The following is a 15,426-nucleotide window of genomic DNA, read 5'->3' as shown; positions in this document are numbered from 1 at the left end:
ATGACATGACTGTGGCGCCAAATCATTTATGTCCCCACGCATCATGTACGTCGTCACACGTTGACGTCATCAAATTGTGATCGGTTCGTGAGATCGGCCAAGTGTAGTGAGTACCGATCGAGTCTTGTGATTATGAATGTGATTATCGGCCGATATGATCTCCGGCCGATCGATCGGAGCATCCCTACATTATATAATTTATTTTGTTTTGTGAAAACCTGTATCTCAACTGTAAATCAATTGCTATTTCGTGGTCTACAACATGAAAGAAAGCCATTATAACATGTACATGAAAAATGTAGAAACGTTGGACACAACTATGGGGCACCATTGTGCAGCAGCAAGCATCACAACAAAAAAGGAACCTCAAGGTTGATCTAGGTAAATGTGTTGGGCCCCATTCCTATATTTTGTCTGGGGCCCCCAATTCACTAAATCCGCCCCCGAACACTACTATTATTTATATAAAATATTTTTTATTTAATAATAATATTTAATAAACAACAACAGCCATCATAAAAGTTGCTAAGCAATTCAGTCAAAAATACAAGGCCAGTGCTCTGATATACTGCATTGAAGTTACATAAAATATAACGTTATGATACTTTGCCCTCAGCCAAAACTGTTCACTCTGGAACAAATAATAGATTAATGAGACCAAATAGTATCTGTTAGATTTACCCAAAACGAATTATATCTCATGTTTAACCACTATAGAGACATCAGAGCCAGCGGCAAATTCCAGAAGAACTGGTTGAGGTGAGGCTGCTCTCGGCAGGCTGACGCCCTGGAGCTCACATCTCCGAAAACGTCTTTCTTTATCTTAACGACTTTTCTTTATCTTTATTAACAAACTGCATATTTGAAGCCTAAACAACTAGATTCTCGTCCTAAAAAAAAAAAAACTCTTAAAACTACATTCCGTTACACAAAACTATAAAATTGTAGTGGGTTTGGGCAGTGGCGGATTTATGTATGGGCAGCATGGGCAACCGCCCAGGGCGGCATCTTGCCAGGGGTGGCACGGGACGCCCGTACAAGAAGGAAAAAAAAAAACAGCATGGAGAAAAAAAAATGGGTGTTACATCATAAAATATTTTCAATACTACTGAATTTGTATTTAATGTGATCACAATTTAATAAAACAATGTAAGTTATGCTTTAATTTCCACTGTTATTCAAACAAGCAAATAATTTGTATAGCGCTTTCGAAGACTAGTGCGAGTTTAAATTCTCACAAAACTCCCGTTTTATTCATTGAAGCTGTCTACACTGTGAAATGAATCTCTTGCTTACATTGTACGTATATCTTCACTTTGTTGTTTATGATGAGAGAATTTGCGAGAGAGCAGAATTCAGTCAGCGAGTGCACGCACTGAGCAAAACTCTGGCGTTTCAGCGATGACACATCTGAACGCCTCTGATTGGCAACTGGATTTATAAACTCAACGGAATCGTATGTGATTAGTTGTAATGCACACCGCTGTAAAAATAAATAAATAATAATAATAATAATAATAATGCCGCAATCGTCACTGATCATTTCATTTTCACTTTTCATTTCATATTCACTTTATTTCGCTTAAGTCACTTTCACTAAGGTGACTAAAGAATGGAGAGAGAGAAAGTATGCCATCAGGAGCCCAATTTAGGAAAAAAAGAAGAGGGGAAATGTGCAAAAGAGAAATGGTATCTATGCAGCTATCACTAATCTCGCTAAAATAGGCTATATTATTACAGGTTATTACACATTCAGTTATTTATTTCCATATATTTTTAGTAGTTTTAGTTTCTTTTTCTGTTAACAATAACAACACTGGGCAATTTCATATTTCTTTCTCTTTTTTTCATTTTCTGACAAAGGCAGAAAGCTTTTTTAGTGATAATGCAAAAAAATAAAGAGCAAATGATGTTTGTAATTGATGCTCTGTGTGTCTGTTATTATTATGCTCGGCCATTCATGTGCACTCAACTCTTAACATCATTCTGATTTGACTTGAACGTTGCATGAGTTCATTGTGATTATGGAAACATTTGTAAATATTTTGGGTACTGTTGATGAAGAATAGCACAGATAAAGCTTCAATTACAGTTGCACATGCATTGTCTGTCATTTTAGTGCAAAAAAGCCTTCTGGAAGAGAAAAAGAAATATAAAATGTCACGGCATGTCCATTTTGTTCAGAGCAGAATCTCACTACATTACCTGTGTGTGCTATACATGCATTCATCTAATGAGTCATGAGATGAGAGTCTGCTAGGAGGGTGTAACTATTTGCTCTCATTATCAGCCTCTGTAATCCTCTGATCATTCAAATGTACGCTAACAAGTTACATTTGACGTTCAACAAAGACACCAGTGTCGTCTACTTCAACTGTTTTAAACAACATATTGTTAATTCTTGATTAATTATTGTACATGCAGTTTCCATATTAATTGAAATACTAATTGCAATATTTTTCTTCTAAAAATGTTTGTTTCATACTGAAGGGCTATTTAAACTGGAAAAAAAAGAAGAAAAATAATGAGCGTATGAATAAGTTTTTTTTTTTTTTAAGAGTTTCTTATGCTCACTTATGCATTTTTTAAAATCAAAATACAGTAAAAAAAGAAAAAGATCATTATTACAATTTAAAATAACTATTGTAATTGATGCTCTGTGTGTCTGTTATTATTATGCTCGGCCATTCATGTGCACTCAACTCTTAACATCATTCTGATTTGACTTGAACGTTGCATGAGTTCATTGTGATTATGGAAACATTTGTAAATATTTTGGGTACTGTTGATGAAGAATAGCACAGATAAAGCTTCAATTACAGTTGCACATGCATTGTCTGTCATTTTAGTGCAAAAAAGCCTTCTGGAAGAGAAAAAGAAATATAAAATGTCACGGCATGTCCATTTTGTTCAGAGCAGAATCTCACTACATTACCTGTGTGTGCTATACATGCATTCATCTAATGAGTCATGAGATGAGAGTCTGCTAGGAGGGTGTAACTATTTGCTCTCATTATCAGCCTCTGTAATCCTCTGATCATTCAAATGTACGCTAACAAGTTACATTTGACGTTCAACAAAGACACCAGTGTCGTCTACTTCAACTGTTTTAAACAACATATTGTTAATTCTTGATTAATTATTGTACATGCAGTTTCCATATTAATTGAAATACTAATTGCAATATTTTTCTTCTAAAAATGTTTGTTTCATACTGAAGGGCTATTTAAACTGGAAAAAAAAGAAGAAAAATAATGAGCGTATGAATAAGTTTTTTTTTTTTTTAAGAGTTTCTTATGCTCACCAAAACTGCATTTTTTAAAATCAAAATACAGTAAAAAAAGAAAAGATCATTATTACAATTTAAAATAACTATTTCTATTTATTTATTTCTGTAATGACAAAGTTGAATTTTCAGCAGCCATTATCGTCTGGAGTGTCACATGATCCTTCAGAAATCATTCTAATATGCTGATTTGCTGCTCAATAAACATTTTTTATTGTTATCAATGTTGAAAACAGTTGGGTTGTTTAAATATATTTGTGGAAACATTTTTTCAGCATTCTTTAATGAATGCAAAGTTTAATAGAACAGTATTTATTTAAAATACAATTCTTATGTAATTGTGTGAAAGTTTTTACTGTCACTTTTGATTATTTTAATGTGTCTTTGCAGAATAAAAGTATTAACTTCTTTAAAAAAAAATTACTGACCCCAAACTTTTGAACGGTAGTATAAATACATTTTTTTAAACTAAAATGTTGAAGTCAACAACCACTAAACAGCTTTTTTTTTTCACCCAGCTTGTTGTTTATCTGACCAATAGCACCCTCAAAATTATTTATTCGGTTCTTCTGTTGATCTGTTTCTATGCCATAGAAAAGGTATGTTATGCACAAGTTATAAGTAATTGCACCTTTATTGAAAGTGACATGAAGAATGCTGTCATCGGAAACAACAGACAGAAGGCCAACCTGATTGTGCTGGGAGCCGTGCCAAGGTATGTTCAACCACTTCACCCTTTTTCCACCAATAGAACTGCAATGAGTTTTGACACAGGAAGTAAGGTTGAAAAATCATAGCTAATCTATCCAGTTGTCTGGGCTGGGCCAATATAGCTGGAAAATTACAGTGAAGTCCAAAAATAATATTCAAAGTCTGGGATTCAAAATCATATTTAAACCTGGAAATAAACAAAGTTTTACACTCTCTTACCTTAAAGATGGCAAATCTTTTTTTGCTCTGTTCTCTGTTTTACATGCTAATCACTGCTGATGAGGATGTGTGTGTGTGTGTGTGTGTGTAGACTTCTGTATCTTCTCCAGCAGAGCTCTTCTAGTCTGGAGCTGAGGACTGAATGTGCGGTCGTGTTGGGAAGTCTGGCAATGGGCACAGAGAACAACATCAAGTCCCTGGTGGACTGTCACATCATCCCAGCCCTGCTTCAAGGTTCTTCTCAGTCTATCTTTGATACTACTGTTTTAACTATATTTTTATCAAATAAATGCAACCTTGATGAGCATACATTCTTTCAAAAACAGTAAGATATCTTCATGATTCCAATCTTTTGAGCAGTGTTTTGTGTTTCTGCAGGTCTCTTGTGTTCTGATCTGATTTTCATTGAGGCATGTCTGCGCTGTTTAAGAACCGTCTTCATCAGTCCAGTCACACCAGTGCAGCTGCTCTACACAGTAAGACAGACTTGCACATTCTGAAATGACGTATGCACATGCATAAACAGAAGTATGATTAACATGTTTCAATTTGCACCAGGACCCCACTGTGATCCCCCACCTCATGTCCCTGCTGAGTCTGTCACAGCACACACAGGAATACATCACGCAAATCTTCGCCCACTGCTGCAAGGTAACACACACAACCAGGTCCGCATTAACCATTGGGCTAGACGGGGCTGAAGCCCCGGGGCCCGAGCAAGGAGGGGGCCAGTGATTGGCTGTGGAGTAGATCGACGGACATCGGTAGCGCCGATCGCCAAAGCCCCACCACGCCCCTCACTTTTTAGCGCTATTATTTAGTGGAGTTTTCCGTAAATTCCATGCATTACCATTAGAGATTAAAACGTCACATTTGAATTTGTTTTAATTTTAAGCATTTTGGTTTAAAAACTATTTTAACTGTTCAGGGACATTAAGCAGTGGGGTAGAATTCATTTTGGCAAATGCGCGCGTTAAGACGGTTTCTGATACGCGTGGAGCGCACTTGCTCGTACAGCGCCTGACTAAACTAAGAGTTATTTTTCACGCCTTGTGTTTAAACGTTCGAATACACATAGTACACAGTCATTTGTGTCTTAAATGAACGTTAATAGTTAAAGCATGTGCACTAGTTGGCTATTATGCGATCCTGGCATTATATGATGAGATTTTAAAGGGATATTCACCCAAAAATTAAAATACTGTCATCATTTACTCAGTTTTAAGTTGTTCTGAACCTGTATGAATTTCTTTGTTCTCCTCAACATACAACAACAATATAACTTTAATTTTTGGGTGAACTATTCCTCCAAAGCAGCCTAATATAGCTGCTCTTGCCATTTGTGTCAATAATGTAAATTAAACATTAGAAAGAAAATCACTGTAAAATACATTTATATTTGTAAAATAATGTATATTGAATTTATACAGTGAAGACTATTCAGTCTATTTCTAGTCTATTTATTTTATACAATATATTTCTTATTCAGTGCTTTAAGTGTGTGTAGGTCAATTTCTTTGTTCTATTGTAATTCATGATTGTTTACTTGTCTTCAGTAAGTTTGTTTTTACATAGGCTAGTATTTTTTATTTTTTTTATTTTGAGATATTGGAATTGGTAACAAGAATTATGAAACTTTGATTGGATAAAAATCCTATGTTAAGCTATATCATTATTGTGACGGGGGGCCCTGCAGTTAGTCATAGCCCCGGGGCCCATTGAGGTCTTAATGCGGCCCTGCACACAACTCACACAGTAAATATGCATTTATTCAGAATTATAAAGCAAATAGTTCCAGCTCTAAATTCTGATTAGATTAGCCACATCCAAGCTTTATTCCAAGCCTTATTAAAGGGATAGTTCACCCCAAAAATTCTGTCATCATTTACTCACCCTCATGTCGTTCCAAACCTGTAGATTTGCTTTCTTATGTTGAACATAGAAGATATTTTGAAGATTGCTGGTAATCAAACAGTTGGTGGTTGCCATTGACTTGCATAGTAGGAAAAAAAAAATATCTTCTTTTGTGTTCAACATAAGAAAGCAACTCATACAGGTTTGGAACGACATGAGGATGAGTAAATGATGACAGAATTTTCATTTTTGGGTGAACTATCCCTTTAAGGATTAGCATGCACCTGTGGCCACACGGCAAACTGTAAAATGTTTGCAGTATTACAGTTTAGGCTTCTTGGCAAAGTAATGTTTTCTTTTGTCTCTATTGAAAAATGCATTGAATAATGTGTGTGTCCAGACTCCAGAACATCAGACGGTGTTGTTTAACCATGGTGCCATCCAGAACATTGCTCCTCTGCTCATCTCTCCCTCCTATAAGGTACAAAAAGGAACCGAATGGCTTTTCCATTTATTATTGTATTTTTGATGCATGTCAGTGTATTCTGGGTAATTATGTTTTGTGAACTCTCTTCGTAGGTACGGATGCAGGCGTTGAAGTGTTTCTCAGTTTTGGCCTATGAGAACGCTCAGGTCTCTATGACACTGGTGAATGGTGAGCACGACCCTCATCCTCTGTCTACCATCATTTGATCACCACTTATTTTGTCATCCTGGCTTACGTTCATCAGAGATTATCTTTGACTTCTCTTTTGTGTTGCAGTGTTTCATTATCTTTGGTAATATCTGAAACACTGTTCAGTGAAATAAAAGAATAGTGCACAACAGTAGGTTTCTGAAAGTAAAACATAACATTCAAAACAAAAATATTAAGCAGCACAACAGTGTTCAACATTGATAATAATAAGTGTTTCTTGAGCACCAAATCAGCATATTAGAATGATTTAAAGGATCATGTGACACTAAAAACTGGACGGCAGTTAGAAATCCTACTGACGGCAAACATTTGATTTGATTAGTTTATGGTGTAGTATTAGAGCCTAAAATTATCAGCAGAGTTTTCTCATAGCAAATCACATAAAGTCTGATTCATCATTTTTTGCAATGTTCCTTTTTTCTTTGAATCAGATGTTGTGATTATGTAAGAGCTGGTGGTTTGGTTCAAAGCTTAAAACATCGATTTAGGTTTTCTGTATGTCTATGGAGACAATTAATAAAATAATGCTTAAGCCTGCTGAAACTCATATTATTTTGTTTATATGTATATGTTTCTCAGTGCTTGTAGATGGTGAGCAGCTCTCTCAGGTTTTTGTTAGAATGATGCAAAGGGACAAACCCATCGAAATGCAGCTTACAGCCGCCAAATGGTGAGCAAATCTCATTTTGCAGGTTATTTGTGAAAATACATGGTTAATCTCTTCAGCTTTTACAAACTCGTGCTCTTTTTCTCTCAGTTTAACATACATGTGTCGAGCAGGAGCCATCAGGACAGACGACAACTGTATTGTACTAAAGGTACCTCCAAAAAACATCTACATATATGTGATGAATGCAAAAGTGTCACCATTGAAAGTGCGTAGGAACTAGTTCTGCGTGTGTGGACAGACTTTACCGTGCCTGGTGCGGATGTGCAGTAAAGAGCGGTTACTGGAGGAGAGAGTGGAGGGGGCTGAGACGCTAGCCTACCTGATGGAGCCGGACATAGAACTACAGCGGATTGCAAGCGTCACCGATCACCTCGTGTCCATGTTGGCTGACTACTTTAAATACCCGAGCTCTGTCAGCGCCATCACTGATATTAAGAGGGTAACTTCACATACACTTACACGCATTTAATTAGCTTTCTAAATGAGGACATACCAGAGACTTCTGTTGTTTTTGTATAAAGCTAAGTATATAGATTTCAATAGTAGGTGTAACCAGGTACCTTTTGCTTTTCCGATGAAATGTACACTCAGTTTAACTGATCATTTGTCTTCCTGTAGTTGGACCATGACTTGAAACATGCACATGAGCTGCGGCAAGCAGCCTTTAAACTTTATGCCTCGCTGGGCTCCAATGATGAGGACATCAGGAAAAAGGTGATGCATTCTATTCTATTATATTATATTGTAAGTGCTCTGTTTTTTAAAAAAAAGTCAATGGCGTGACTGGTTGACTACTTTTGTTTTTGTATAAAGCTAAGTATATAGATTTCAATAGTAGGTGTAACCAGGTACCTTTTGCTTTTCCGATGAAATGTACACTCAGTTTAACTGATCATTTGTCTTCCTGTAGTTGGACCATGACTTGAAACATGCACATGAGCTGCGGCAAGCAGCCTTTAAACTTTATGCCTCGCTGGGCTCCAATGACGAGGACATCAGGAAAAAGGTGATGCATTCTATTCTATTATATTATATTGTAAGTGCTCTGTTTTTAAAAAAAAAGTCAATGGCGTGACTGGAATGTTGACTACTTTGATACCTTGACAATTAAAACAGGTTATTAGGTAGCTGTGGTGAATTTTCTTAGGATGTTAACATTAATTTCCCTACTACAGATTACAGAGACGGAAAACATGATGGACAGGATTGTTAGTGGCCTATCAGAATCTAGTATCAAAGTACGGTTAGCAGCAGTCAGGTATGATTAAGAGGATTAAAATTAAGAGAATTAAAACCGCCATTGTACACTACCATGCAAAAGTTTGGGGTCTATAAGATTATATATATATATATAATGTGTGTGTGTGTGTGGGTGTGTGTATATGAAAGCAGCTGAAAAAAATGCCTTAAAACTCTTTAAATAACTTGCAATATATATATATATATATATATATGAAAGTGACAATAAAGACATTTCTAATGTCACAAAAGATTTTGATTTCAAATAAATGTAGCCTTGATAAGCATAAAATACTTTTTTCAAAAACATTTTTAAAAATCATATAGACTTCAAACGTTTGAATACTTGTATAAATGTAAAATATGTTTGTTGAAAATGCAGAACAGTTGGATTTTGAAAGAATTGAGAGAATAAAAGGTTTTGCTTTGCTCTTTAATTTAATTTATTTCTTTCAAATTTCCTCTAGATGTCTGCACAGTTTATCACGGTCTGTACAACAGCTAAGGACAAGTTTCCATGATCATGCAGTATGGAAGCCACTAATGAAGGTATGATATTCAGATGATGTTGAGTTAAATCTGAGCGCTAATCAAACCCTAACTGAATGCACATTTGTTTTTGTGGGTAGTTGTTACAGAACGCACCAGATGAGGTCCTGGTCATGGCCTCTTCAACACTATGCAACCTACTGCTGGAGTTTTCACCTAGCAAAGAGGTAAAGTTCACGCACTTTGTTTGTTTATTAGCGTTATACAGCCAGGATTTTTAATTTCTTACAGTAGTTCAGTAAAAGGAATATTATAATTATAATTGAACTACGTAAAACTTAAAGCTTTTAAAACTACTTCAGACTTTCTGGTCAGGCTTTCTCAAGCCAACATCAAAGTTTTTCTTAAACTTTATTATTAAATGCTCTGTTTTTTTACCATATAATATTATTACTATAGTAATATATTTCTTTATTGGTTTAATTTTTATAATTGAATAAAATTAGATATTTTAATAATCACTGACCACTCACATTTTCTTTGTGCATATAGCAATATTATTAACAGAAGAATAAGATTTTTCTTTTAAATAAAGATGCCAGGGTTATTCCCAGTGCCACTGGGCTTTAAAAAGGTGACTGCGGATATGTGTGTTCACAGCCTATCTTAGAGTCTGGGGTCATTGAGTTACTATGCAGCCTCACACAAAGTGACAGTCCAGCTCTAAGGGTCAACGGCATCTGGGCTCTCATGGTAAGACCTACTGACTTCGCTCCACACCAGAGTTTCAGTATGAAAACACTCTATGTCATCAGAATCTGTAATGTGTGTTTGTGCAGAACATGGCCTTCCAGGCAGATCAGAAGGTGAAGGTGGAGATAGTTCAAGCTCTGGGCACAGAACAGCTTTTTAGACTCCTGTCTGATCCTGATACCAATGTGCTCATGAAAACATTGGGGCTACTTCGAAACCTGCTCTCCACCCGGCCGGTAACACACATTATGTGTATATATGTATATATATTTAACCTCCTGACTACCAGAAGAAAAAAAGAAGTTGAATTTAATATTTTTCATGTCATTACATTGTTTAGAGCAGGGGTGTCAAACTCAATTCCAGGAGGGCCGGAGCCCTGCAGAGTTTAGATTCAACCCTAATTAAACACACCTGATCCAACTAATCAAGTCCTTCAGGCTTATTTGAAAACTACATGGTATGTGTGTTGGAGCAGGGTTGGAACAAAACTCTGCAGGGCTCCGGCCCTCCAGGAATTGAGTTTGACACCCCTGGTTTAGAGCATAAGAAAAAAATGGAAAAATAACATTTTTGAAAAATTATATTTTAATTGATATATTATGCTATGTCCTCTGTAGAGGACACCAGGACTTTAAAAAGTCCTGTTTTTAAAATAAATCAAAATACATGAATAGACATAAAAAGGCAAAAGCAGTGATTTTTATACTAAACTTTGTATAAAAATGATTCTCAACTAGTTATGAAAGATATAACAGAATGATTTGTTATACCATTTTGCTTTATGCAACATGTGCATAAAATGGCCATAAACAGGTTGTCCCATTATGTACAATGTATCTATACACTGTATATAATTTGCATATTAATTTGTTTTTGGGGCAACGTAATGAAAAAAGAAGTGTAATAATGGGAGTAATAATTGGCAAGATTTTCATAATAATATCTAACATTTTCCTGAGATGTTGATTTATGACAAACAATTGGAAAATTAGTCCGATTTAAATGATCATTACAAAATATTATCATATTTCCATAAGGGTGTTGAATTTGATCACTAAATTAATGTCAGCCATTTTTTAAGACCAAGGAGAGGGAGTGGCCATGGTGAAACATCCAAACATTTGGTATCTCTGAAAAGCCCTGAATGTGCTCTTTACAGGACATCCAGACTTACAACTGTGACATGTAATGTCTCAGAGAAATCACTAAAAAATAATGTCATCTACAGAGGACAAAACTCCGTAGCTGGTTGTCAGGAGGATATATATATATATATATATACACCCCCTTTAAAATAATCACATTTTGTTGCTTTGCAGCCTGAAATGAAGACAGTTTTTGTTTTATCCAGCTATATTTACACAGTGCAACTTATAATATCCAAGTGGAAGATATAACACCACCAACATGCCAAAAAAAAAACAGAATGACTCAGTTTGAAAAAGCATCACCCCCCCTCCTAAAAAAGACTCAATCAGGTGTAGCTAATCACCTTCTCAATGGCACACAGGGCCATTTGACTTTCAATTGTGATCTGCTGTGGTCATTTTGATTAGCTCAGCATGAAAAGAGCTTTCCTGGAGCATTTCAGTCCTTGGTAGTGCAACTGAAGCAAACAATCAACTATGAGTACCCATCAGAAGATCTCTGGGGTAAAGTTGTGGACAGGCACAAGTCAGGAGATGGATACAAAAAAAATGTCAAAGGCTTTATCAATGAGGAGATGATTAAGAGCTTAAATAAATAAATATTTTTTCTACTTTTGGAGTTGTGGTGTGCCAACTTTGATCTTCCTAAAGGCTTTATCAATGCCTAGAAGCACAGTGAAGTCTATTATTAACAAGTGGAAGGTATTTGGTACAACACAGACCCTCCATGGATCAGGACGCGATTCTAAACTGAATGAAAGAGGAAGGAAAGAGGAGGAAACTGGTCAGAGAGGCGACCAAGAGACCAACAGCAACACTGAAGTAGTTGCAGGAATTTATGACAAAAAGTGGTCATTGTGTGCATGTGACAACAATATCACAAGAAAGGGGGTTGCAAGAAAAAAGCCACTCCTCAAGAAAGGCCACATGCAGTCACGACTGAGCTTTGCCAAAACGCACCTTGAAGATTCTGAGGCCACGTGGAAAAAGGTGTTATAGTCAGATGAGACTAAAATTTTATTATTTTTCTTCAACATCAAACGATATGTCTGGCGGAAATCCAATACAGCTCAGCATCCAAATAACAGCATTTCTCCAGTAAAGCATGGAGGTGGTGATATCCTGTTATGGGGTGGCATGTGATGACAATATCACAAATGTGGCTTGTATGGGAGGGGTGCAAGAAAAAGCCACTCCTCCAGAAAGGCCACATGCAGTCACGACTGAGCTTTGCCAAAACGCACCTTGAAGATTCTGAGGCCACGTGGAAAAAGGTGTTATAGTCAGATGAGACTAAAATTTTATTATTTTTCTTCAACATCAAACGATATGTCTGGCGGAAATCCAATACAGCTCAGCATCCAAATAACAGCATTTCTCCAGTAAAGCATGGAGGTGGTGATATCCTGTTATGGGGTGTTTCTCTGCAGCAGGGACTGGAGCACTTGTCAGGATAGATGAAAACATTTATGGGGAAAATCTGCTGCCCTCTGCCAGAAAGATGTCAATGGGAAGAAGGTTTACCTTCCAACATGACAGTGACCCAAAGCACACAGCAAAACTGAGCATACAGTGGTTGAAGGAGAAAAAGGTGAATGTCCTTGCATGGCCTAGTCAGAGCCCAGACTTAAACCCCACTGAAAATCTGTGGAATGACTTGAAGACTGCAGTCCACAAACGCTCACCATCAAATTTAACTGAACTTCAGCAGTTCTGCAAAGAAGAGTGGGCAAATATTGCAAAGACTAGAAGAGCAAAGTTAGTAGAGACGGAGACGAATCCCAACAGAATAAAGGTTTTGAGTGTGATACACTGTGGTGCATTAAACTGTGTAAATATGGTATTTTTGTGGCATATACATGTTTAATGTTTTTGAAAGAAGTCTCTTATTCCCATCAATGCTGCAATTATTTGATTAAAAATACAGTAAAACCAGTAATATTGTGTTATAAAATTAATCTTAAATTGTTTTCTATATTTCTTATATAAAATTGATCTTAAATTGTTTTCTATATTAAGGTTAAAAATATATATATGAAACGTCTTTATATTCCCTTAAGCATGCAGATAACTGCTGTGGAACCCGGAACATTCGTTTAGGAGCATTGATTTTAATAGTTTCCAGAGCTGATGTTTAACAATGCTTTGTCATCTTTTGCAGACATTGTGCATATTGGCCAATATTGCTGACGGAAACACTGCCAAGGACATGAGCTCACATGGGAAGCAGATAATGCAAGCGGTCACGCTTATCCTGGAGGGAGAACACAGCATAGAGGTCAAAGAGCAGGTGAGCTGCTCAAACACACTAAGATGGCATTGTGCTCACTGGGTCTTACAGAATCAGACTAGTAAGACATCTTAAGCAGCTATTATATTCCACAGGCATTTTATTAAAAGAATGTTCCCAGTTTAATACAAGTTCAGCTCTGTCTATTCAAGGTGTTTGTAGAAGTCCTTGAAAAGTATTAAGGTCTTAAAAAGGTTAAAAATATATATATGAAACGTCTTTATATTCCCTTAAGCATGCAGATAACTGCTGTGGAACCCGGAACATTCGTTTAGGAGCATTGATTTTAATAGTTTCCAGAGCTGATGTTTAACAATGCTTTGTCATCTTTTGCAGACATTGTGCATATTGGCCAATATTGCTGACGGAAACACTGCCAAGGAACTCATTATGACCAATGACGACATGCTCCAAAAAATTAAATATTACATGGTCAGTGCATTGTCATTAGCTCATCTGGTTTCTCAGTTGTGGGCTTTTTTCAATACATTTTTTTTTTGTCTGTACCATAGTGTCCTTGTGCTGCTGCTTGTTTCCACCTTATCACTGTCCCTTGCTCTTGCCCCTTCTTGTCTTTCTCCTGCTGGATAGTTCTTTTGCTTTTGTGTAATTTTTTCTGTTGTCTATGTTTCAGGGTCACTCCAATGTGAAGCTGCAGCTGGCTGCCACCTTCTGCATCTCTAACCTCATCTGGAATGAGGAGGACGGTGAGGAGCTCAGGACACATGGGTTCTGTGGAGGTGTAGTGGGACAGTTTAACTGTTGTGCTCTCAGTTTGTCCAAATACAAAAACATGCACAAAAGCATTTACAGTAAAAGTGTCATTAGTGCTGTCAAATTATCATTAAAATATTAATCATGAATCATTTGTTTTATTATTATTTTATATAATATATATTTAAAATGTCTATCTGGTTTAAGTTTTCAGTTTGAATTAAGGCATTCAATGTCCTAAAGAAAGAATACACAATAAAACCCTAACAACCAATAATTTATTATGTTAAATTTAATGGTGTTATTGATTAAATGGCAAGGGGAAAATATTTATGAAATATTAACATCTTAATTTTGTCCTAAATATTTAATTTGGAGGCTCTTATTATTATTATTTATTATTATTCCTCTAAACAATTTGTTCAGAAAATAACAACAGTGCAGCATTGGAAATACATTTGGTGAAGATTTTCTTAGTGTTGTTTATTTGTATCTGATAGTAAGACCAGTCCTCGTGTTAAATAGGACTCTTTGTGTATTGTCAAGAATACAAGTTTGTGTTTCTTCACTTCTTCCAGGCTCACAAGAGAGACAAGACAAGCTAAGGGAGATGGGCTTCGTTGATATCTTACACAAACTCACCCAGGCATCAGATCCCAACCTCTGTGACAGGTGATCGACAGACTGGCATTCATCTGTTGGTAGTTGTTTCATCTTATGTTTGGTTTGTTGCCATAGTAATGATTTAACCATTCACATCTCCCTCTTTCTCTCAGGGCAAAAAAGGCGATGCAGCAGTATCTGGCATGACCTTGAAGGAAGGCGGGATACAGCCTCACTAACAATCTCTAGGAGGATCACATCTCCTGTGTTTTTGTTTTAGATTCGAGTTTCGTTTTGCTCTTCCTTTTGTTTTGTTGCACAAGACACCTTTTGTTGTGGAGACCCTGAACAGCTTCGGAAATCAGAGACACGGTTGCCAGGGGGCCACAGGCTTTCAGCTACGTTGGCTTAATACGTTTTCTGCTGAACTCTTGGAACTATTATTTTTTTGTTTGTTTTTTTGGGCTTAATATGAAGGAAAAAAAAGTTTCTCAACGTGTGTTGCAGCGCCACCTGGTGGATTGAGGCTTTGATGCTTTGGACTCCCTTTGGAGAAAGCTGACTGAACTCTCAGTGCTACGCTTCTAGGAGCTTAGTCTCCTTATTTTGGTTTGCTGATTTACTATTGATATTATTATTATTATAACTATTATTATTTTAATTGGGACTTTGACACAAGGTTAGAAAAAGACTGCTTGTTTTTGTTCTTTTTTTGTGGATACATACCTCGTAAATATATATAAATATAAA

The 15,426-nt window shown here is 36.4% G+C and overlaps 1 protein-coding gene across 1 annotated transcript in view; it reads left to right on the top strand.

Moving 5' to 3' along the window:
• Nucleotides 1-15,426, top strand: part of LOC107738509 (armadillo repeat-containing protein 8-like) — a 20,200-nt gene extending 4,774 nt beyond the window's left edge. The window contains exons 3-23 of the mRNA XM_016550263.1: nt 3,930-4,001; nt 4,308-4,450; nt 4,595-4,692; nt 4,775-4,867; nt 6,471-6,551; nt 6,650-6,725; nt 7,347-7,437; nt 7,525-7,585; nt 7,676-7,876; nt 8,056-8,151; nt 8,613-8,695; nt 9,144-9,225; nt 9,306-9,392; nt 9,826-9,918; nt 10,005-10,154; nt 12,636-12,641; nt 13,276-13,359; nt 13,696-13,791; nt 13,994-14,066; nt 14,652-14,745; nt 14,850-15,426. Coding sequence (XP_016405749.1) covers nt 3,930-4,001; nt 4,308-4,450; nt 4,595-4,692; nt 4,775-4,867; nt 6,471-6,551; nt 6,650-6,725; nt 7,347-7,437; nt 7,525-7,585; nt 7,676-7,876; nt 8,056-8,151; nt 8,613-8,695; nt 9,144-9,225; nt 9,306-9,392; nt 9,826-9,918; nt 10,005-10,154; nt 12,636-12,641; nt 13,276-13,359; nt 13,696-13,791; nt 13,994-14,066; nt 14,652-14,745; nt 14,850-14,883 — 1,894 coding nt within the window. The 3' untranslated portion in view covers nt 14,884-15,426. The remainder of the gene's footprint in view (nt 1-3,929; nt 4,002-4,307; nt 4,451-4,594; nt 4,693-4,774; nt 4,868-6,470; nt 6,552-6,649; nt 6,726-7,346; nt 7,438-7,524; nt 7,586-7,675; nt 7,877-8,055; nt 8,152-8,612; nt 8,696-9,143; nt 9,226-9,305; nt 9,393-9,825; nt 9,919-10,004; nt 10,155-12,635; nt 12,642-13,275; nt 13,360-13,695; nt 13,792-13,993; nt 14,067-14,651; nt 14,746-14,849) is intronic.

The sequence above is a fragment of the Sinocyclocheilus rhinocerous genome, unplaced genomic scaffold (assembly GCF_001515625.1).
Source record: "Sinocyclocheilus rhinocerous isolate Xijiao unplaced genomic scaffold, SAMN03320098_v1.1 scaffold1215, whole genome shotgun sequence".
In the NCBI taxonomy this organism is placed as follows: domain Eukaryota; kingdom Metazoa; phylum Chordata; class Actinopteri; order Cypriniformes; family Cyprinidae; genus Sinocyclocheilus; species Sinocyclocheilus rhinocerous.
This window is presented reverse-complemented; position numbering and strand designations above follow the sequence as displayed.